Source organism: Carassius auratus, chromosome 8 (assembly GCF_003368295.1).
Source record: "Carassius auratus strain Wakin chromosome 8, ASM336829v1, whole genome shotgun sequence".
Lineage (NCBI taxonomy): Eukaryota > Metazoa > Chordata > Actinopteri > Cypriniformes > Cyprinidae > Carassius > Carassius auratus.
The window spans coordinates 25,628,835-25,653,400 of NC_039250.1; the positions used below are offsets into that span (position 1 = coordinate 25,628,835).

The 24,566-nt window shown below is 44.0% G+C and overlaps 2 protein-coding genes and 1 long non-coding RNA gene across 6 annotated transcripts in view; 2 read left to right on the plus strand and 1 right to left on the minus strand.

Moving 5' to 3' along the window:
• Nucleotides 1-1,176: 1,176 nt before the first annotated feature.
• On the plus strand, nt 1,177-15,292 carry LOC113107788 (cyclin-dependent kinase 11B-like). 4 transcript variants are annotated; one of them, XM_026270504.1, is made up of 19 exons: nt 1,177-1,282; nt 2,308-2,438; nt 2,925-3,040; nt 3,111-3,241; nt 3,445-3,592; nt 3,704-3,843; nt 4,069-4,200; nt 4,342-4,440; nt 4,529-4,654; nt 8,329-8,445; nt 8,526-8,728; nt 8,811-9,023; nt 9,510-9,615; nt 9,701-9,822; nt 9,906-10,013; nt 10,195-10,311; nt 11,168-11,316; nt 14,632-14,821; nt 14,899-15,292. In XM_026270504.1, exons 2-19 carry the CDS (start codon nt 2,328-2,330, stop codon nt 14,989-14,991), a joined length of 2,421 nt encoding a protein of 806 aa, XP_026126289.1. In that variant the 5' UTR covers nt 1,177-1,282; nt 2,308-2,327; the 3' UTR covers nt 14,992-15,292. The 4 variants fall into 4 exon arrangements, with proteins under 4 accessions (XP_026126289.1, XP_026126291.1, XP_026126290.1 ...); XM_026270506.1 differs by having other exon boundaries at nt 8,329-8,400; nt 8,517-8,728; XM_026270505.1 differs by having other exon boundaries at nt 4,345-4,440.
• A 146-nt stretch (nt 15,293-15,438) lies between these two features.
• Nucleotides 15,439-22,437, minus strand: LOC113107790 (uncharacterized). The gene is made up of 3 exons (XR_003292712.1): nt 21,496-22,437; nt 19,760-19,998; nt 15,439-19,409 (listed from the first exon to the last, which is right to left on the minus strand). It is a non-coding gene; the product is annotated as an uncharacterized LOC113107790 (long non-coding RNA).
• A 1,103-nt stretch (nt 22,438-23,540) lies between these two features.
• Nucleotides 23,541-24,566, plus strand: part of LOC113107791 (ubiA prenyltransferase domain-containing protein 1-like) — a 4,960-nt gene continuing 3,934 nt past the window's right edge. The window contains exon 1 of the mRNA XM_026270508.1: nt 23,541-23,704. The gene's annotated coding sequence lies outside the window, so the exon portion shown is untranslated. The remainder of the gene's footprint in view (nt 23,705-24,566) is intronic.

Consider the following 24,566-nt stretch of genomic DNA (forward strand, 5'->3'; position numbering starts at 1 on the left):
GGTCTCTCAGTCTAGTTCTGTAGGTGACACAATCATGGGGAAGACTGCTGACCTGACAGTTGTTCAGAAGACGACCATTGACACCTTGCACAAGTAGGACAAGACACAGAAGGTCATTGCAAAAGAGGCTGGCTGTTCACAGAGCTCTGTGTCCAAGCACATTAATAGAGAGACGAAGGGAAGGAAAAGATGGGGTAGAAAAAAGTGTACAAGCAATAGAGATAATCACACCCTGGAGCGGATTGTGAAACAAAACCCATTTAAAAATGCGGGGGAGATTCACAAAGAGTGGACTGCAGCTGGAGCCAGTGCTTCAAGAACCACTACACACAGACGTATGCAAGACATGGGTTTCAGCTTCACATTCCTTGTGTCAAGACACTCTTGAACAACAGACAGCGTCAGAAGCGTCTCGCTTCAAAAAGGACTGGACTGCTGCTGAATGGTCCACAGTTATGTTCTCTGATGAAAGTCAATTTAGCATTTCCTTTGGAAATCAGGGTCCCAGAGTCTGGAGGAAGAGAGGAGAGGCACACAATCCACGTTGCTTGAGGTCCAGTGTAAAGTTTCCACAGTCAGGGATGGTTTGGGGTGCCATGTCATCTGCTGGTGTTGGTCCACTGTGTTTTCTGAGGTCAAAGGTCAACACAGCCGTATACCAGAAAGTTTTAGAGCACTTCATGTTTCCTGCTGCTGACAAACCTGCACACAGTGCCAAAGCTTCCAGTACCTGGTTTAAGGACCATGGTATCCCTGTTATTAATTGGCCTTAACCCCATAGAAAATCTATGGTGTATTGTGAAGAGAAAGCTAGATTATGCCAGACCCAAGAATGCAGAAGAGCTGAAGGCCACTATCAGAGTAACCTGGCTCTCATAACACCTGACCTGATTGGTCTTAAGTTATATTCTAATTTTCTGAGATACTGAATTTGGGATTTTCCTTAGTTGTCAGTTATAATCATCAAAATGAAAAGAAATAAACATTGGAAATATATCAGTCTGTGTGTAATGAATGAATATAATCAAAGTATAATATACAAGTTTAACGTTTTGAATGGAATTAATTAAATAAATCAACTTTTTTTATGATAATCTATTTAAATGACCAGCACTATACAGTAACGTTACTGTATGTGAAGCAGCGCTCTGATGGATGTGATGATGTCAGAGCGCCGGTAGGAGGCAGAGCAGCGGAAACCACCTGACCCGGATGTGGTTAGGCGGAAGGAGGAGGTCAGTAGTTCTTCCGGTGTTGTGAAAACGCGCCGACTACATCACGGGTGAGTTATTAGTTTATTTTCTCGGGCTTCAGGTTTGCACTTAAATATGAATAAGTGTGAGTTATTTACAGTTCAACAATGTCCTTTGATAAGCGTAAGTGAGATGATAGATGAAGTCAGTTATTTGTGTGCAGTCGAGTCACAGTGATTGATGAAGGATTGTTTCCTCAGAAGAGTCTGTGTGACTCTGTTTCTCTTCTAGCACATGACCGATCTCGGTGTAGTTTTTATGAAAAATAAGAAACCTGTAGTTATGAACTCTCAGAAAAAAGGCGGGATTGATTTAATCAGCTTTGCTACTCTTATTATTATACAGTCAGTATTAACTGGACTAAACAACACCTAAAAGATCTGCCTCTTTATCGAACTTCATACCAAATATCTCTCTCTTTAAAAAAAAAAAAAAAAAAAAAAAATAGGTGGTTTCATGGTTTACTTTTGTGTTATTATAATCCTAAAAAAATTCTTCTTATTTTCCCAAACGGTGTATTTTAGCGTGATCTTTAATTTACAGTTTTTAGTTTAACAAAATATGTAATGGTTATATCTATTTGACACAATAGAGATTTACTTTTTTAATTGGGCGAAAATAATACTATTTGAGTCAGTTATTTAATGACAAAGGAATAAGTTAATTAAATTTGAGGATTTTTGTCACACTGGGTAACATTAACAGGAGAAGAGTGAAGACTTTACCTCAGAAGTTCTTCATGTGCAGTCAAGAAGTGTCAGACTGAATGTGTTCAGAACATACACAGAGAAGACTTCAGCAGCTGTAATGTGTGTTTAGAACACACTCTTAAACAATACTAACCACACACACACACTCTCTCTCTCTCTCTCTCTCTCTCTCTCTCTCTCTCTCTCTCACACACACACACTCTCTCTCTCTCTCTCTCTCTCTCTCTCTCTCTCTCTCTCTCTCTCTCTCACACACACACACACACTGAGTCGGAGTCATTGCTGTGGTGAGTGCTCTGGTTGATTGTGTGACTCTGTAAGAGTGTGTGCTGTGTGTATTTCAGTGGGAGGTGATTTGGAGCTGATGGGGGACGAAAAGGTAACCTGGAAAGTTAAGACATTAGACGAGATCTTACAAGAGAAGAAACGCAGACGAGAGCTGGAAGAGAAGAGTGACCCTAAACGATCTAAAAACGTGAGTCATGATCCTCAGCTGGAGAAATAAATCCTGCATGCCGCAGTCTGCTCTGAATCAAACCCCGAGAGAAAACCAGACGTTTATATCCCATCTGTGTCTACACTCTCATTTCTATTGTGTTAGGCGTATGTTTGACCCATAAAATCACTTATATATATATATACAATTTATTTTTTCCCTTCATGAATGCTTGCAGTGAATATTTGCACACTGAGGCACAAACAAATAATTCTGAATAGCATCTAAATAACGTTAATTGCACGTAGTATTTATTCATATCACATTGTCCAGAACACAATAGGACCATTAAGCAATCAATAATCAGATTATGAGCATGCAAGCAATATATTCAAGGTTTTTTCTAGTCTCAGCATGTATTTATCTGACATGCATTATTCCTGATGGATGCATCTGAGCGTGTTATTGAGAGAGTAGAGAGACGCATTACATCCTTCACACTGACGGACCGATGTGTGTGTGTAGACGGATGATCGGGAGTCAACACGGGACACTCCAGAGGAAGGAGAGCTACGAGACAACAGGATGGAAATAACCATCAGGAACTCCCCCTACACACGGGAAGACTCGACGGAGGACAGGTGTGTGTGTGTGTGTTTGTGTGTGTGTCTCTGTGTGTGAGATCCGCTCATGCTGAATGTGTCTCTGCAGAGGAGAGGAGGACGAGTCTCTGGCCATCAAACCCCCCCCGCAGCAGATGACACGGAAAGACAAGTCCTACCACAGAAAAGAGGAGAAGAGGAAGGACAAGAGGAGGCGCAGGAGTCACTCTGCAGAAGGAGGTCTGACCGTACCCACACACACCCAATACACAGCAGTTAAAGAAAACACACCCCACAAGATCAAACGGGTGTGTGTCCGACCACAAAACCCTGCAGCAGACGAAATAAGAATCACTGCTAATGATGATCAAGAGCTGCTCCAGTTCAGTAAAGTCTGGATATAAAGAAGTGCCTGGGCTAATTCCTGTCTGGTGTGTTTACAGCTGGGAAAAACCTGCGCACGAAAGAGAAAGAGAAGGAGCGAGAAGATGAGAGAAGACCGAGACAGTGGCAGGAGGACAACAAATCACGACGAGATTATGAGCGTCAGAAACGAAGAGATCAGGCCAGAGATCACTCCCGCCGAGAGAGGTCACACACACACACACACAGTCACTCGTCTGCTTTCACACACACACGTGAGGCTCTCTGGTGTCCTGCACGCTGCAGCTGACACCTATGTGTGTTCGTGTGGATCTGCAGGGATCGTCTGGAGCAGCTGGAGCGCCAGCGCGAGAGAGAGCGCAAGCTCCGAGAGCAGCAGCAGAGAGAGCAGCGCGAGCTGAAGGAGAGAGAGAGGAGAGCGGAGGAGCGCCGCAAAGAGAGAGAGGCGCGCAGAGACGGTGTGTCACACACACACACACACACACACACACACCAGACGCACACGCACAGACACACACACACACACCAGACACAGAAGCCTGTCATCTGGTTCTTGTTTCAGGATCTGCAGTGACGGTTCAGACTCATGTCAGATGTATCACACGATGCAGTGTGTTGAAGCTGGTGGTTCTGGGACTGGACAGTGTCTACAGTGCACTAACCGAAGGCTGTGTGTGTTTCAGGGCCTGTGTCTCATCACAGAGAGGAGTACACAGAGAAGAGCCGCTCACGGCACCGCAGTCGCAGCCGCAGTCACAGCCCGCTCCGTCAGCAGAGAGAGAGCAGAGCTGAGAGCAGTGAACAGCGGCGAGCAGGTTACACACTCCTCCTCTAGATGACACAGCAGTACTACACTTCACCTCAAAATCAGCTCGTCTGTCTGTGTGTGTATTTGTGTGTGTCCTGAGGGGGAGTTCTGCATGTCACGTCATGTCACACAGTGCTGTTTGTGTTAGCAGTGCGGGAGGGGAAGATGGAGGAGAAGAACCCCCTGTCTGATCTCCAGGACATCAGTGACAGTGAGAGGAAGACCAGCACACCGGAGTCATCCATGGGTACACCTCTCTCTCTCTCTCTCTCTCTCTCTCTGTGTGTGTGTGTGTGTGTGAGAGATGCAGGCTGACTGTGTGTTTGTTCTGTCAGGCTCTGGGTCTGAGGATGAAGATGAGGAAGGTCAGGAGAATGAAGAAGAAGAGTCCAGCAGTCAGAGCGAGGGAGAGGAAGAGGGCGAGTCAGGATCAGACTCTGTGGGGTCCGAACACAGCGAAGGTAAGCACACACACTCTCGCTCACGCACTCTCTCGCACACTCACACTCTCGCACACGCACACACTCTCGCACACTCACACTCGCTCACACACTCTCTCGCACACGCTCACACACTCTCTCGCTCACACACTCTCGCACACTCTCACACTCACGCACACACACTCTCGCTCATACACTCTCGCACACACACACTCTCGCTCACACACTCTCTCGCACACACTCACACTCTCGCTCACACACTCTCTCGCACACACTCACACTCTCGCTCACACACTCTCTCGCACACGCTCACACACTCTCTCGCACACGCACACGCACTCTCTCGCACACACTCACGCACACACTCACACTCTCGCTCACACACTCTCGCACACTCTCGCACACACTCTCGCACACGCACACACTCTCGCTCACACACTCTCGCACACACTCACACTCGCTCACACACTCTCTCGCACACGCACACACTCGCTCACACACTCTCGCACACGCACACACTCACACTCTCGTTCACACACTCTCGCACACGCACACACTCTCGCTCACACACTCTCTCGCACACACTCACACTCTCGCTCACACTCTCGCTCACACACTCTCTCGCACACACTCACGCACACACTCACACTCTCGCCAGCACACTCTCTCGCACACACTCACACTCACGCACACAATCACACTCTCGCACACGCACACACTCACACTTTCGCTCACACACTCTCTCGCACACGCACACACTCTCGCTCACACACTCTCTCGCACACGCACACACTCACACTCTCGCTCACACACTCTCGCACACACTCACACTCTCGCTCACACACTCGCACACGCACACACTCACACTCTCGCTCACATACTCTCTCACACACGCACACACTCTCTCACACACGCACACACACTCACACTCTCGCACACGCTCACACTCTCGCACACACACACACACACACTCTCTCACACTCTCGCTCACACACATTCTTAAACACACACACACTCTCTCTCTCACACTCTCGCTCACACACTCTCTCGCACACACTCTCGCTCACACACTCTCTCGCACACGCTCACACACTCTCTCGCACACACTCACGCACACGCACTCTCTCGCTCACACTCTCGCTCACACACTCTCGCACGCACACGCACACTCTCTCGCACACACTCTCGCACACGCACACACTCTCGCTCACACACTCTCGCACACACTCACACTCGCTCACACACTCTCTCGCACATGCACACACTCGCTCACACACTCTCGCACACGCACACACTCACACTCTCGTTCACACACTCTCTCGCACACACTCACACTCTCGCTCACACTCTCTCGCACACACTCACACTCACGCACACAATCACACTCTCGCACACGCACACACTCACACTTTCGCTCACACACTCTCTCGCACACGCACACACTCTCGCTCACACACTCTCTCGCACACACTCACACTCTCGCTCACACACTCTCGCACACGCACACACTCTCGCTCACACACTCTCTCGCACACGCACACACTCACTCTCGCTCACACACTCTCGCACACGCACACACTCACACTCTCGCTCACACACTCGCACACGCACACACTCACACTCTCGCTCACATACTCTCTCACACACGCACACACTCTCTCACACACGCACACACACTCACACTCTCGCACACGCTCACACACTCTCGCACACACACACACACACACACTCTCTCACACTCACACTCTCGCTCACACACATTCTTAAACACACACACACTCTCTCTCTCACACTCACACTCTCGCTCACACACACTCTCGCACACAAAAACTTTCTTTTTCTCACACTCTCATACACACATACACTCTCTCTCACACACACACTCTCTCACACTCTCACACACACACTCTCACACTCACACTCGCTCACACACACTCTTACACACACACACACTCTCTCTCTCTCTCTCTCACACTCACACTCTCGCTCACACACACTGCCCCCCAAATGAACAAAAATGGCCTCTGTACCATTAAACTGACTCTGTTACGACTGTCGTGATTACAGTGAGATGTAAGAATGAAGTGTTGAGTGCAGCGTTACACTTCGATCTGTTCACGCTGCATCAAAGGTGTGTGTGTGTGCCGCTCGTGTGTGTGTGTGTGTGTGTGTAGTGTGCAGGAATCATGAGTAGAGCTGAAACAACGAATCGATTTAATCGATTAAAATCGATTATTAAAATAGTTGTCAACTAATTTAGTAATCGATTCGTCGCTAAATAAATTTTATTTGCCATAAGCGGCTCATTTCGTGCATATTTCAAATTTGCGGTGACCAAAGTGTGGCAGTAATGAGCCACCGGAGGTTTTACTCAGCCAATACAGCAGGTGAAGTAGCGAATAGCCAATAGCTGGCCTCGTTTTATGTCACGTGCTTCCCGAACAGCGTCTCTGCAGCATTCAGCAGGAAGTGGGAGTACTTTACTTTGAGCCTTTAAAATGAAGAGTAACCTGTAAACTCTGCACTACTGAACTGTTTAAGGGGCCGTTCACATATCGTGTCTTTTGCGTGCTCAAGTTCGTTATTTCCTATATAGGCGCGCAGTATGCACTCTCATAATGGAAGCGACGCGGTCGCGACACGCACGCGGTGCGATGCGCCCGTTTTTCCAGGCGGATCCACACCATAGACAGTAAAAGAAACACACCGCATCCATTTATCCTTTGCTGAAATTTCCGGGTCTTCATGGAGAGGGCACGTCATGGAGAGGGCACGTCATGGTTGCTTAGCAAAGACAGACGCCTCAGGGGCGCTTCTGTCCGAGCGCTTTGGAAAGAAGGAGAAAGCGGCGCGACTAGCGTTTTTCACGCGTTTTTAGGTGCGATATGTGAACGGCCCCTAAGAATTTTATTTGTGCAGATTCTCCATTACAAGGTTGTTTGCAAATGTTTAGTCGTAAAAGCTGATAACATTGCTTTTTAACAGTTAATATTTAAAGCTTTACAAACATGTTATGTGATCAGTTTGTCGTTTACCAGTTCATAATTCAGACTTGCAGCCTAATTATGACTGAATGAGAGAGGTAAATGTTTGAGTATATTTAAAATGCACTTCTTTTCTAAGTATTCACTGCTCTTTTTCACACAGCAGGTTTTTTGTGTGTGTTTTTCGAAGGATTGTTTACAATTTCACAGCATAAGCTATAAAGCTTTTTCCCAGTAAATAATAAAATACAATGCACTGCAATTTTATTCTGTTTTATCCTTATACTTCGTGAAAATATGTTCTCAAAGATTCCTTAAGCTTTGTTTGGGATGTTAAACTACTTTAGGAGCTCTAAGGACTGCCATGGTGAAAACAATATTTGAAATCTCCTTGTGAATTTTGCTAGAGTATGGGTCAGTGTTTTGATTGCAGAAGAGTTCGACAAAGGATTACTAACATAATAAAACAACTCCAGGTATATTTTTGATGAGGATATGACAATGCAAAATGGTTAAAATCTCTTAAAAATCTATGCTGAATGATAAAGACCCTTTATTAATAATTTACTTGGGGAAAAAATGGAAAAAACTAAAATATAAGTACATAAACCGATTAATCGATTAATCGTAAAAATAATCGACAGATTAATCGATTATCAAAATAATCGTTAGTTGCAGCCCTAATCATGAGCTGTGCTTTATCTTTCTCAGGAGCCATGAGTGATGAAGAGCAGTCAGAGGAGGAGGAAGAGGACAGAGGGAATGGAAACCACATTCCTCCCAGTGAGCATTTCACCAACAGTGCTTTATTTTTTTGTGATTTTAAAGGTATAATTTGATTTGATCATTTCGTATCATCAGAAATGTTCCGCATTAGTGTGTGTGTGCTATGTGTGCTGTGGTGACAGTTCCAGAGTCCCGCTTTGATCACGACTCGGAGGTGAGTGTTGAGGAAGAGGAGGAAGAAGAGGCAGCCGAGGAGGCCGGAGACGTCACCCCACAGTCTCCCTCTCATTCAGCCACTCCAGAAGACCACTTCATCCCCGAATCACCACCCATCTCACCCGTAGAGCTGAAGAAAGAGCTGCCCAAATACCTGCCGGCCCTACAGGTACACGCTCACACACACACACACACACACACACAGCGTCAGCGTCAGCGCAGGAGTGTGACCCGTGTCCGTGTGTGTGCAGGGCTGTCGCAGCGTGGAGGAGTTCCAGTGCCTGAACCGCATCGAAGAAGGCACCTATGGCGTCGTCTACAGAGCCAAAGACAAGAAGACGGATGAAATCGTGGCCCTGAAACGACTGAAGATGGAGAAGGAGAAGGAGGGCTTCCCCATCACCTCCCTCAGAGAGATCAACACCATCCTGAAGGCCCAGCACCCCAACATCGTCACCGTCCGGGTCAGAGCAGCTCTCGCTTAGATCAGGGCTTCTTCAGTCAAACACTGCCTTCAGAAGAGCAGTCACATTTCCAATACATGTGTGCATTTAAGTGATGCCTTTTCAAAAACTGATGCTTAAAATGAGAACAGTAATCTGGAAGTGGTGTGTGATGAAGTCACGACACGGTGTTTGAAACGTTAATCATGAACTCCCATCATCTCAATCAGCGTCTCCTTCTCTCTTCCCCGCTGTATCTGATCTAGTCTGTAGATATTTGCAGTGGAAAACATGAGAGTAATAGAGATTTGTTAGAAGTTTTGTTTTCAAACTTTGAAGCATTTGTAATAAGAGACCTTTAGTTGATCCCATCCATGTCTGACTCTAGTCCTTTCACCTGGATCTCATACTTTAACAGATGAATCGTTCTCTGTCAAGAGCTCTAATTGTCCTGATGATGCTAATCTGAAGCTGGAGTGTGTTTGTGTGTGTGTGACTCTGCTGCAGGAGATCGTGGTGGGCAGTAACATGGACAAGATCTACATAGTGATGAATTATGTGGAGCACGATCTGAAGAGTCTGATGGAGACCATGAAGCAGCCGTTCCTGCCCGGTACGCCCCAGCAGACCCAGAGTACTCCCTCACGCTCAGGACATCAGGGCTATACTGAGCCGCTTCTGTTCTGTGTCCTGCGCAGGGGAAGTCAAGACACTGATGATCCAGCTGCTCAGAGGAGTGCGGCATCTCCATGATAACTGGATCCTCCACCGTGACCTGAAGACCTCCAACCTGCTGCTGAGTCACAAGGGCATTCTGAAGGTCAGAGGTCACCAGCAGTGTGTCAGCTAGTGCTGTGTTAGCAGTGTTCTCCAATCATGAAGCGACTGTGACTGTGTCTGCAGATCGGAGACTTTGGTTTGGCTCGAGAGTACGGCTCTCCGCTCAAGCCCTACACACCTGTGGTGGTCACGCTGTGGTACCGCTCCCCTGACCTGCTGCTGGGGGCAAAGGTCAGTGACACCACACACATTCTGTTCTGACAGACCATGAGCTCAGAGATGAAGTTCTCCGCACTAGTGTCCAGAGCAGTGGCTGTGAGATAGTCTTGACAGTAAGGGTCAGATCTGTGTGTGTAAATGATAGTTTCTGTACTGCGTGTGAAAGCTGGTCTCCCTGCTCATGTTTCCTCAGGAATACTCCACCGCGGTGGACATGTGGTCGGTCGGCTGTATATTTGGAGAACTGCTCACACAGAAACCCTTATTCCCTGGCAAATCTGAGATCGATCAAATCAACAGAGTGTTTAAGGTATGCTCGAGCTCATCCTGAATGTGTGGAGTGTAGGCTCTGTTATCAGCTCAGAAGAAGTGTTGCTGTGTGTCTGTGAGTGAGCTGCGACACGTCTGTCCTCAAAGACACAGATCGACTGTTGAGTTACCAGCTACAAACATCAGGAGCACAGAAAGCATTTTAGCAGCTGCTAAAAAATGTTATAAAATATCTTGTGTTCACTACTTAAAGCTACACTGCTGTTTTTAAAGCTATTAAACTCTCAGCTGCTCTATATAGAGCCCAGTTATTCACAATCACAGTTCAATCGAAATAAAATAACTCTTACCACATTCATTCATTCACTTCAGGAGTCTAGATCTACCATAGAGAAAACAAGTCCGGTTTTGCACTGTAATCTTTAATGACCACTTTAAAAGCCCACGCTGGTGAGAGATCATGGTATAAGCAGGACATTCACAGCTGGTGTGTGTTACAGTTAAACAATCACCAAATCACAGCTGGTTGATCTATATATACATGTGTTTAACTGAAACACTCTAGATCGGGTGGAGATTCAGCTGATAGTGCTGCTGTAGTTTCTAACAGAGACAGTAGAGTAATGCTGTTACAGCTGAAGCACACTCATGGTTAGAGGCACTGGGCCAGAGCTGACCAATCAGAGCTGAGATTTCAGAACAGCAGGCTTTAAAGAGACAGGAACTAAACCAGGGAGGAGAGAGTATGAGGAAATGACCTGTTTAAACCATGGTGATGTACTGTAACAGGAGCGTAACATGGGTGTTTACACCTTGTGTTTGATTAGACATGTTCACAGTCTTTCCCTCTCCCTGTGCCTGTGTGTGCGTGTGTGTGTGTGTGTGTGTGTGTGCAGGACCTGGGCTCTCCCAGTGAGAAGATCTGGCCAGGATACAGCGAGCTGCCTGCGGTGAAGAAGATGACTTTCACAGAATATCCCTACAATAACCTGCGCAAGCGCTTCGGAGCGCTGCTGTCTGACCAGGGCTTCGACCTCATGAACAAGTAAGAGCTCACACTGACCAGCACATGCTATGAAGAGCACAGGACTGAGACCCATGATGAGGCACGGACAGAGAGTGTGTGTGTTTGGCTGCATTAGAAACAGACTCTGGAGTTAAAAACAAAACGATCTGAAGAGTGTAAATAAAGTTGCTTCTGGACATTTACAATCCTGGTCATTGAGTCAAGCAGCCATGGATCTGAGCGTTGCTCTGGGATGTGGTTCTTGTGTGGCCCTGAAGGGTCTCGTCCCTCCTCACTAGAGATTGACCCATATGGGTTTTTCTATAGCCGATGCCGATGCCGATGTTTAGAGGTCAGGGTCAGCCGATGGCCGATATGTGCTGCCGATTTTTAGGGCCGATATCTTGGAGTTTTCCCCTTGATTTGCATGCTAAAATGTCACACTAATAATAAGTGGATGCACAACACATTTTTTCTAAACCTATCATAATTTATTGAGCACTGACTTGAACCATCTCTTCATTCATCTTAATTTAGTGCACTGCACTGTATTAAAATAAAAAAAATGTATCCAAAGTTAACCAAACAAATTAATAAACTGACCAAGTATTAAATATATAAAACAGGTAATATAAATATAAATATATATATATATATAGTGTGTGTGTGTGTGTGTCAATCATTTACATAAAAGTTTTAGAGCATTTACATTTATCAAGTAGAATTTTTCAAGTTTGTTGGAACATAAATGTAAACTTAAATATACATTTAAATAAATACAATTTTAGAAATAAAAATCAATTAAACTGAAAAATATAAAAAAATAAATAACAGTAGTGCTGCAAAGACACTAGCAACCAGCAACATTTGTGTTTGGTATAAATGACACAGAACATCTAAAGTGCATTCTAATTTCGAACTTACATCGCAGTCTGTTCATTATTAAAATAAAGTAGAGTCAACCAAACATTTAAAAAGTTACACTGGTCAGTTTAAATACACCGTATACCGGACCACTCTGCTGTTATGCAAAGGACGTTTTTGCTCATGTGAAGAGGATGATTTTTCCGTCTAGTTTACATTAAAATAAATATTATAGTTTAACATTCAGATACATTGCAAATATGGAAACATTTGGATATGTGCAGAACAAAACGTGAGCAATAACCTCAAATACATCTAGTCAAACCCGCGCTCGCTCGTCCTCATATGGACTTAGTGCACATGGCATAATATCTTCTTTTTAACATAATAGCCGGACTTCTCATCTCCCAGTCTGCTATGATGAAGTGAGCAGTTATCATCACAGAGCTCTCCGTCCCCCTGGACGTGCACCCCTCTATCGTGAGCGCAACAGAGGATGCTCGGGATAGTTCATCCACAACTTTTTTCTTCTCCTGTTCATAAGGATCTGGCACAATCTTTTCACTCTAACCTCTTTCCTTCATCATTATATCTGACAGGGAAGCCAAAATGCGCGGGGCGTTCAAGCTCCTCCGCTCGGCATTATCACTGAGTGTGGACTGAACATGCGCAACTTTTTTTTTTTTTTATAAATCAATCCGCGGGTCACGTGTATGCCGAACTGAAGATATTGATGTGAACGGATCACGGATCAATGATGATCCGTTGCACCACTACTATATGTCATTTGAAAACATTGCAGTTGCGTTTCAAAATACAACAACGAGCACCACGAAACCATTTAAAGAGGCGCATTCAGCCGCGGTCTCCTTGACAGAAAACATTCAGCAAAGTAAAATGATCTCAAACGTATGGCGCGCTCTCTTCATTTTATCAAACGATCATAATCACATTTATTCATTTTACAGTCCTGCTACTAGCATTTTATTAATACTAAAACCCCTTTAATTCAGGTGAGAAAGCTGTTTTTCCAAGTGGCTTTTGCACATAATAATAATAATACCGCTGCAGACGCATTTTGCAGCATTAAGGTTATTACTTGATCGTTAATTTAAACGACGATCGATCATGGAAATTATCAAATATTGACATCCCTAAATACAAATGAGTTGGATGGAAAACTGGTTATTGTCTGCATCAAACCATGCTTCCGAACACATGTGATTCACCGTTCTGGGCAGCTCCAGGACAGCTGTCTCTCCGAGCACGGTGCTGTCTGTGAGCTGGGCGGAGTAACGGAGCCCTCAATCACGCTGCAGTGTTTGTGAGAGCTGACAACTTCTCCACTCCATTTACAGAGTGAAATTATCTGACTACCTTTATCTCGCAGGTCTGTTGTTGAATCTTCCAAAAGTTTTGGCTCGGGGTGCTTTACATGCAGTGGCTGCAGCAGCACTTTCCACCGCACCCAATAACACAGGGCTGCCCGCCGACGTGCCTGACTTTAAATCGGCGCTACTAAACACGGATATCGGCCGATGCCGATATATTAAAAAATGACAAATATCGGCCCGATATATCGGCTGACCTCTACTCCTGACCGCACCATCACAGTCTGACCGCACACAGCACATTCACATGAGAGAGCAGCGGAGGAAGAGGGAACACCCTGAAGACTCGTGTGTATTCACTGGTGTAATGCTTCTTCACAGCAGCACACTCACATCTGCCTCGTCCAGACCTGCGTCTGATCTCCTGCTGCTTGAGAAGTGTGTTATATCACCTCACACTCTCTCACTTCCTATCACAAATACACTCATCTGATTATTCATCCAGAAATACAGATCAGCTCGCCCTCAGGTCATCCAGGATGCGTTTGTGACCCTGGAACACAAAACCTTTAGTTTAGTCTTTAGTTGCTGGGGTGTATTTTTAGAAACATTGTATGGGGCAAAATTATTGTGCTTTTTATGCCAAAAATCATGAGGATATTAAGTAAAGATCATGTTCATGAAGATATTTAGTAAATCTCCTACTGTAAATATATCAAACCTTCATTTTTGATTAGTAATATGCTTTGCTAAGAACTTCATTTGGACAACTTTAAAGATGATTTTCTCAATATTTGGATATTTTTGTTCCCTCAGATCCCAGGTTTCTAATAGTTGTATCTCAGACAGATATTGTCCTCCTCACAAACCACACATCACTGGAGAGATGATGTATTCAGATTCAGATGATGTAGACATCTCAGTTTTGAACTGACACTTCTTCACTTATTATGGATCATGGACTCGTATCTCAAGCAATGGTTTTAAGTTAAAATGTACCGATGCTTTGTTTGCTACAAACACGCAGCTTTTCACCTCCCAGATGTTCATTGATCTAGCTGAAACTGAGCAGTAATATTATCTACGTTGTGTGAGTTTATCCGAACTCCTTGGTTTGTAGTTCCCTCATCATTTGTCCCGTGTCTGCTCTCCGTCTCAGGTTCCTGACGTACTGCCCTGCCAAGCGGATCAGTGCCGACGAGGCTCTCAAACACGAGTATTTCCGGGAGTCTCCGCTCCCCATCGAGCCCTCCATGTTCCCCACCTGGCCGGCCAAGAGCGAGCAGCAGCGGGTGAAGAGAGGAACGAGTCCTCGGCCGCCGGAGGGAGGACAGGACTTCAGTCAGCTGGTACACACTCATGCTCCTGAACCCTGCTCCGTCTCTGTTACTGTCTCTCACTCTCATCTCTCTCTTGTCCTCCTCAGGGTGATGATGATCTTAAAGAAACTGGTTTCCACCTGACCACTGCTAACCAGGGCGCTTCTAAAGCGGGTCCAGGGTTCAGCCTGAAGTTCTGAGCTCCAGTGGTCATGTGTCTGACGGGTTTAGAGGACCAGCATCACCGAGCAGTTCCCTGAGCTTCACACACACACAGACTCTGAGGAACAGTGTGTTTTACAGACACCCAGGACCTCCATGAAGCTCACGAGCTTTACACTTGTGCTAGCTGGCTCTGCTTGGTTTGAACACAAGCAGCAGATCAGCACGTTCAGACTGCTTTTCTCTTTTTCTCTCCATCTGCAGTCGCAGCTGGGAATCGGATGTTCAGAATCCATTTTTGTGACAAATATGAATATTGAATAAAAAACATTGATACCATGGTCTGTCTGAATACTAGATTCTGATTGGCTTTAGTCTGGCTTTAGCTCAGCGAGGGAGGTGGAATAATGTAGTGATGGGAACACTTTAGTACAGTCATGAGTCCGTCAGATGACCACTTCCCCTCTCTTAGTTGTCATGCTGATAATCTACCACAGTCTTGGTCTCTTGAAGAGGTTTGGAGAGGAGATGTGTATGTTCTCCGTGGTGGAGGAGACTTCTTCCACTGGTTGTGCTGGTATCAGTGCGGTGAGGAAGGAAGCAGGACTCTTCTTCAGCAGCCCTGAACACGACACACTGTAGGAAGCTGATCTCCTGGAGCACCTGGAGTAGGTGCAGAACGTCCTTATCCTGGAACACACAGACCAAAGGTTTATTCGCCGGAGTCAGTATGTCTTCTGCCTCTCTCAGAACTGGCTAAGGACGTCTGTATCTGTTGCTGTCTTACTGGACGAAGACTGTTGTTTGTCCAGTAATGATTATTCTATGGCATCGCTGTGAAGAACCTTTTGAAGCACCTTTAATATTTAGTGTAGCATCTTTATCTGATAGCATAGGACCGTTTGCTTATGTTAGTCCACTGTTGTGGTCAGAGATACCCTGGAGTATGTTGTTTAACAGATTAATCAGCGTTCTAAATTAATGCGCTATAACAAAGAAAATCCAGGTGGTTCTTTGTCCTTATTTAAAGCCATATTCATGAATAATCTTAATCTCTGCCAACTCACTGAAATTGACTGCAAAACTCATGAGTCAAAAATGCTTCATAAATGACAAAGATCATTGGTTCTCTTATATGTCTTGAGAAAATGCTAATGTGGTCATATTTCTGTTGAAAGCTACAGTTGAGATGAATTTCAGGGAATAACGGTGTAGATTTGGTCTTAAGCTCTTATATTCTATTTATTCTTTTAACAACCACTTATATCTAAAGAGGCTTATAAGCACCAGCAATAGTGGTTCGGGAGAGAAACACATAACGAGGAAGTCTTTAATAATCCACATGGAGTAATCCATAGGGAGCAGGCCGAAACACAAGTACACACTGACGAGACCAGACAACCAGACACTCAACAGAAGGCAACTTATAAGGGGAACGTTAATGATGACACAATAAAGGGAAGACAGAAACTAGGCCAAAGAGTATGAGGGATAGAAATGAGAACAAACAAATTCCATAAAGTTGTGACACATAGGACATTATTATTATGATTTATTATTTTTTTTTTAAGAAAAAGTCAGCAATATGCTATTAAGTGTTCATGGAAAAGATACATTTTCAGTTGTTGAAAATTTTCAAAGACTAGTTCCAGATGTTGTATATGCAAGCATCAGTGTCTTGAACCAGTAGCCAGTGCAAGGAGATAAAGAGAGGTGTAACATGTGCTGTTTTGGGATAACTGGAAACTAGTCTAGAAATGACAAGTGCTTGGACGAAAAGTTGTGCAGCATGTTTCTGACGCTGTTCAATGCAAAACTGCATGATTGAGACGTCTTTTCAATGTGGTCTTTGAAGGTCAGCTGCTCATCAAAGGTTACACAAAGATTTCTGACAGAAGTTTATGGGGTAATTGTAGAAGAGCCTAGCTGGATGGAGAAATCATACTGTAGTTTTGGAGTGGCAGGGAAGACAAGAAGCTCAGTCTTTGCCAGGTTGAGCTGTGTGTGATATTATTTCATCCATGTGGAGATGTCTGCCAGGCCTGAGATCTGTGCAGCTACCTTTGGATCATCTGGTTGAAATAGAAGATAGAAGCCATGTGCCTGTATGATGGGACCAAGTTATGTAGTGTATATGGAGAAGAGGAGGGGTCCAAGAATGGATCCCTGAGGAACCCCAGTGCTTTGGATACCTCTTCCCTTTAGGCAACCCTGAAAGACCTACCTGTGAGATAAGACTTGAACCAGAGAAGTGCAGTTCCTGTGACACCCAGTGATAAGAGGGTGGACAGGAGGATCTGATGATTGATGGGTGTCGAAACCTGCAGACAGATCTAACTAATGATTTGAAATCAGCTTTTGCAATCAGCAGGGCTTCAGTGACCAACAGTCATGTAGACTTGGTTAAGGGTCCTCTTTGGTTAACATCCAGCTGGTCATTCTGAGAGGGATAGATGATGCCTGGTTGAAAACCACTCGCTCAAGTGTTTTTGCTATGAATGGGAGAAAGACACCGGTCCTATAGCTTTCTAACTTCTGAAGTGTTTAGTGTGTGTTTTCTCCAGCAGTGACTGCACCTGAGCCTGCTTGAAAACACTGGGGATAGTGTCTGTGAGGACAGATGTGTTGATGATGTGTGAGTGCTGGTGAAAGACTGGGAGAAATTGCTTGCAGAAGGTGTGAAGGGATTGGGTCTGGAGGTGGAAGCATGAAGTTTAGATACGTCTGCCTCTTTAAGGACAGGGAGAAGGTTATTAGCTGTGTATGTGGTTGGTCTGAGTTCTTGGCTGTGTGAACCTGAACTCTTGACCAAGTTTGGACCAATGTTCATGGAGAACATCATATAACCACCAGATATTCTCTAGACAGAGTGTTAATGTGGAGCATCAAGTGTCTGTGGCAGTATTCACATCAACTGATGAGAACTGGCGGGGAAGAGAAAAAAGGATGATATTACAGAGGAGAGATGGAGAAAGGGAACAGGTTTTGTCTGAACGAAACTGGCAGAGCATTTGGTGGAGCACAAGAAGGAAAAATCATGACTGTAGCACTTGAGTGGTGTTTGACTACCTTTATTTTGTTTGGATATGAAACTTTCCAGAGCTGAACAGACCTAGTGTCCCTTCACTTTCAGCATATTCTCCAAAACCCTCCTTATGTGTCCTGTGGGACTGGAACAATAGAGCACAATAATCTTTTGTGTGAGAAAATCTTCTGAATATTTTTCAGTAGAGAAAATTCCCAAGTCCCCACTTGCTCCTCACATTATATAAGGTCCCTAATCGCTTGTTTCTGGCTGTAAAAGGGGGATTCAGGAGTGAGCATTTGCTTTCCACTAGCTTTTCCACTCTTTGAAGTGCTCTCATGTCTACAAGACTCAAAATAAATAATGTGAGCCAATGTGCTGATGGGTGGCATCTTACACAAGGGGATAAAACATTAAAATCAGAACGGACTACGAAACCACAAACTAGAATAAGCCTTGGGTCACTACCAGCGTTCAGTACAGTGGATTATTTCTATGAAAAGAAAATGCGAGTGGAATATAGTGAGAGAACAGTTGTGTTTTACAGTGGTGTAATACGAGAAGACACTTGGATACACCGCAACCATTGAGTCCAAGGTGAGAAAACACTGGGCATTATAAAGCAAGACGTCTGTGTTCTAAGATTAAATGTAAAGGTTTTAGTTAAATGATTAATAATGATGTTAAATGAACATCTCATGCTGGATATCATGAATTATCGGTGTTTTCATGCCTCTCAACTCTAGTGCTGCTGTCATCAGAGCAAAAGAGAGACCTAATAATAGTCAAGGCATTCAGAAATCAATGCACTTTTTTCAGTTTGATTGGTTGTAGTTAAAATTTCCGTTTTCAAGAATGAAGCCGTTTCACCAGCGTTTTCAGACTTAGACACCACTACATTTTCCCCTAAGCTTCATAAAAGGTTTTATGGGTGTGAAAGTTGACTGTTATTCTGGATGAATTAAAGGCTTCAAATGACATCGTAAATTGTTTTACTGGACAAATAAGAGATGTATTTACAACACACAAGTACAAACCCTGGTATTAAAACATTTGGCAGTGTGTATGTATAAAGGTGTGAGTGATGTCCCGCTGTACTGTGGTGAACTTTGACCCTGATCCCGTCGTTTCCTCCATGCTGCAGATATCCTGAGATGTGTGATGTCCATCAGGATCAAGCATGAGAGGATGCTGGTCTGGATCTGGTCCTGGCTAATCTTCTGGATATAATTTGCGCTCCAGAAGTACGTCAGGTCCTCAGAAGTGCACTCGTACCGTCCAAGAGTACGTGGTCAGCACCTTCTTGTTCTTCCTCACGAAGCAGGTGTATGTGCCCTCGTTGATGGCATTCGCCACAATAGTGATGTGGTCATCTTTCAGGGAAATGTAGCCGGATGAGAGAACTCCAGAGGCTCACTGTCTTTATACCAACTATCAGTGTGAGAGAATGCTTTAGGTTAGGACATTTGAAGCAAACACAGAGCTCACATATGCTTCAAACCATTTTCTCTTTGAAAATCTACCTTCAGAATTTACATCACATACAGAGCCTGTAGAAATAGATCTTCATGTTTGTTTTACAGCATCGAGTCTCAAGAGGAATTAAGTTAATAACAGAAAATGACTCCTGGAGGCACACCAGTAGTCTACATGTTCAACTCATGATCTTGTGTCAAAAACACCAAGTGAAACCCTCAGTGCTTCAGCTTTTCAGAATCAGCATGGGTATGGAACCCAGTCAAAGTTATTATAATAACCTGTGTAGAAAAACAAGAACTCACTAGATTTTGCCTTTCTTGGCTGCTATCTTCATCCACAGCGGAAGGTGATTATTAATGGGAACGATGCATGATGAGATGATTTGAGAGTCCGTCTTCATCTTCTCGTCTGGGGTTGGCAGTGGTAAGATTCCAGCCCAGTTGGTCTGTTTGTCCAGCGTTGAGGGCACGTTCAGGATTGGATACTTCGGCCAGTGGCCCAAAGCCACCACCTCTGAATCAGAATCCACTGGAGGAGCAACCTAGAACAATATTACGGTGTTGAATATAAGGGTTACTGAGGTTGGAAAATCTTTTATATTTGTATCGAACAAATCGATGATGGTTCCACTTGCTTTAATGCTTTAGACACCATGCATTCAGTTGATAAGTGCAGTTTATGTTCCTAAATTGGCATAATATTTCCAATTGGAAAAGGATGTTGGGCTGTTTTTTTATTATTATTATTATTATTTTTAAATAGCCATAATATATAAATAACTTAAAATACACTTTGAAGTCACATTGAAGCAAAAGTAGTTACAGAGCTTTTATTTTGTAATGTGACAGTATATCACAGTCATTATCAAAAAATAAAAATGGGTGTGAACTCGGTTCTGTGCATCAGTTGTTGATTGGATGTTGAGGTGTGGGCATGTAGATGAGTTTGTGTCTTCATCAGGTTTGGAGAAATGTAGCACTGCATCAGTGTCTCATCAATGGATGCTCTGCAGTGAATGGGTGCCGTCAGAATGAGAGTCTGATAAAAACATCACAATAATCCCCAGCACTCCAGTCCATCAGTGAACATCTGAAACAAATCCATAATTCAGACATTTTTATCTCGAATACGACTCCATAATCCATAACAATCACTCAAGTGAAAAAAATCCAAATCAAATTGACACCGCATTTAGCTTCACAAGATGTTTAACGAATCTCTTTCTGACGGCACCCATTCACTGCAGAGGATCCATTGGTGAGCCAGTAATGCTACATTTCTCCAAATCCATTTTGATGCATAAACAAACTCACCTACATCTCCTATGGCCTGCCTGAGGGGGGCACACTTTCAGTATGTTTTGGGGGAACTGATAAGTGCACTAAATGATTGCAGAAGTCCTGCATACGTCACCAGAGAGATCAGAGGTCCTCAGTAGAACATCCAGTTAGGACATTTTGATTAAACGTGTTGTAAACACATGCAACAATAAGATCTAGGCTATAACATGCATTTCGTTTAGTATTTATTTCATGCCTCCAAGCACCATGCCATTGTGATGAACGGACGATATGGATGGAGAGCTCCAGGTGACATTAGGAGGAGTTTATTGGACACACTTTGGACATGCTTGTGAGTGGAAGATTAGTGCCTCTGTTTCTTGGAAGAGAAGAGGGAGCAACAACACTATATTTTGAATGAAATGTTTTTCTTAGGGTACACTTAGTGAAGAAAACTAAAAGCCACAGAACACAGAGAATGCATTTTGGAGGCGCCAAGGCTGCGTCCTCGAAAGTTTGATAATGTGTATCAGTCATATATATATCTCTATATATGTATCAGTCAGCTCTTGTTCTTGACCCGCGTCTGCTGTTCTTTATCCGAGATTTGTGTGTCAGACAGACGTCACTGCGTCTCAGATCCCCGCCAAGACGCGTCCCGTGCCGAACGACCCCTTACGACTCGTCTGGATCAGTGATGATCACATCACGCGCGACTGACGCCATTGAGCCTGCTGAAATAAAACCTAAAGGCATACCGCAAATCTCCAGACAGGCAGAGCCGTGACTTCATGCATCCAGAGCCCGAGCCCCGCGAGCGCGAGCACGAGAAGTCCCGCGTGCCCCCCTTCTGCGCGCGGACGGACACAAACTGCGCGCTCCATCTTTGCGACGTCTCCGTCCAAATAACTGCCCTCAGCACCTACTCCCGTGGGCTCCTCGGCTCGCCATTGGGGGCTCTGTGATGCGCTGGAGCTCAGATGAGCCTCGGACACACAAAATCACATATACTGGAGCGCGGAGCAGAAAGATTGCAAAAGGGGGTTTCATATCCATGCCACAAAAGAATCTCCCCGTGAACAGATCTTAAAATAACCATCTTCTCATTCACGTGAGAAACATTTCCATTATAAAGAGCTGTTCGTCCAGTGGATGTTGACTACTGTCTAAATCAGACATTTCCTTTGAAAGTGTGTCAGACACTTTCTTCCAGTGGTGGATATTGCATTGAATCAGAGATCACTCTGAAAATAACTTTAAATAAATGACTTTACCTGTCAAGAGAGACGCACCAGTGATACTGTGATGAAACTACAGTGTGTATGAGTATTAATTTGATTTATCTGATACGTACCAAACAGAGTGACTCTAGAAAACCCAAACCCAGAGAAGAAGAGAGAAGTCTTGAGTGTGTTGTACAGAAGAGCAGCGGAGCAGAGCTGAATGTGTGTGTGCTTGAGATCTACAAGCACTACAACACTCTCATAAACCACTTAATTACTCATATTCCACACTTTTCAACTCTTATTATTCAGGTTATAGTTTTCAGGAGTTTTATCACTAATACTGCTAATATTATAATTGTTATAATGATTTTATTTTCATACGGGTGACAAAACAGGCTCGCCAGGAGTCACACGTCCCATAATTTTTAAAATATCGGCCTCTACCAAATGGTTGATATGTCACTTTATGGCAAAAGTACCGGAATTCATACACATACTATGGAAATCAGAAAATATGAACTATAATGAATGATCAGAAAGTTATATTTCTCAGCAAATAGTACATTCTGACAGCAGAAAGGATTATCTGAAAACATTAGCTTAGCTTTTCTACGTTTACCATAAAGTGACAAATCAACCATTTGGTTGAGCAGGCAGTTAAAGGGTTAATAATAATAAATGACTTTATTCATGGATATGAACTGAAATATGAAGTGTATATTTGTTGATGAACTCTGCACTAGTGTAACAGTGTGTGTTCAGCTGAAGGACATCCATCCATACACATCATCACTGCTGGGCTAAATACTAATGGCCTAGGACTTTTCTACACGTATAATTATAAACACGACTGGACAGAATTGACAGAAAAACCGCTCTAATGGATTATTAAATGCTCAAAATGGTTATGTTTTGTCTAAATGGATAGTTTACCCAAAGATCTAAATGCTGTCATCGGGTTTGTTGGTCCTAAATGAACTTTCTTTCCTCTGGGAACAGAAGACCCGGACTGTACCCTTGACTTCCGGTCTCAAAACCTCCTCTTTTCCAGAGACTGACTGTGCTGGAGGAGGATTTCTGTCGAACTCTCGCAGCATCTTCATATCATGAAGTGTCCATCAGATGAGGGGTCTGGTTCTCTTTCTCTGTTATACCCATCACCTTCAGAGGAGTGTGTTCACCAGATTCTGCTGCACATCCTCTATTACTGTCTATTTACTCCTTTTATTCTGTTTTTGAAGTCTGATTCGAAGCTGCGTGTCCTATGAAGGCTAGAAATTAACATGTCACATCTTTTGCCACAAACTGATGAAATCATTTTTGGGTGAACTGTACCTTTAATTCCCTTTCTACATTTGAAGATGCAATGCAAATGTTATTTTAGACCTTAGACTCCATACATCCAGAAACTAGACCTTCTGAAACCTGATTATAACCTCTCGAAAACAAACTACCTGGGTTTTATATCGCCAGTCTAAATACTCATTAATTAATTAATTGCCTCCTGCCTTCCCATCGTCCCGTGAGTGTTTCCCATCCCTCTGTGTGTGATGCGTGCGCGGAACCAAGACGCTGCGCCGTGTTTCCGCCCGGTCCGTGCACGCGCACGCTCACGCGCAGGCGCTCTGAGGCGCAGGACGGAAATGGCGATGTTCGTGAGTAATGCTGCTGATGTGTGCTCTGCTCGGAGCCCGCAGGGATCTGTGTGAAGGCCACGGCTGGTGAAGAGTGTGTGGAGCAGGTATGATCCAGACAGACTCTGATCATCTCTCTAGCTAGTGTTATCCTTCAGCAGCTCCATCCTCCTCTTCCTCTTCCTCCTCCTCCTCATCCTCAGATGCAGTGATCATGGTCTGGTGAAGCACTCACTTCTGTGTTCAGTGTTGATCATCTGAACACACGTGTTTGATCAGTGTGCTTGTGTTGTGAAGGGCATGATGGTGAATGTGCTTCACATTGACCCTTTTCACACACATTTACACAGTTATTGATTTAGTAAATCTAACATTAGCTTTCTAGCTCTCTTTATATATATATATATATATATATATATATATATATCATTCATAACACTGATCTTTGTAAATGACCATAGAGTCATATAGAGTGACTGTCCCCATCTAGCTCTGCTTTATCATGTTAATAATAACTCTCTGTTTTGGATCATGGATGGCTGTAGTCTTCTGTTCTGGAAGTTAATCAAATATGTTTTTGTTGAAACAATTTGTTTGCATTATTATAACTTATTTTTAAACTAGTAATTTAAAAGGATAGTTCACCCAAAGATGAAAACTAGCCAAGGTGTGTTTGATTCAGATGAATCCAGTCTGAGTAATAATCCTCCTGGCTCTTCCACGCTTTATAATGGCAGTGAATGGGTGTTATTTTTCAATAGTCCAAAAGAATAGTCCCTCTTTTCCTCACTTTCCCTCACGTTTAAATAGCTTATAAAGATGCCATGCACATTTTACTTTCACTTTCAGATAGTGATGATTCAGTGTCAACTGCTTGAGTGCAATAACAAACTCACTTTAGCCTGCATATAAACCTTCCACTCTTACTAACTACACAAATACAGATACACCATGCTCTAGGACAGGTGC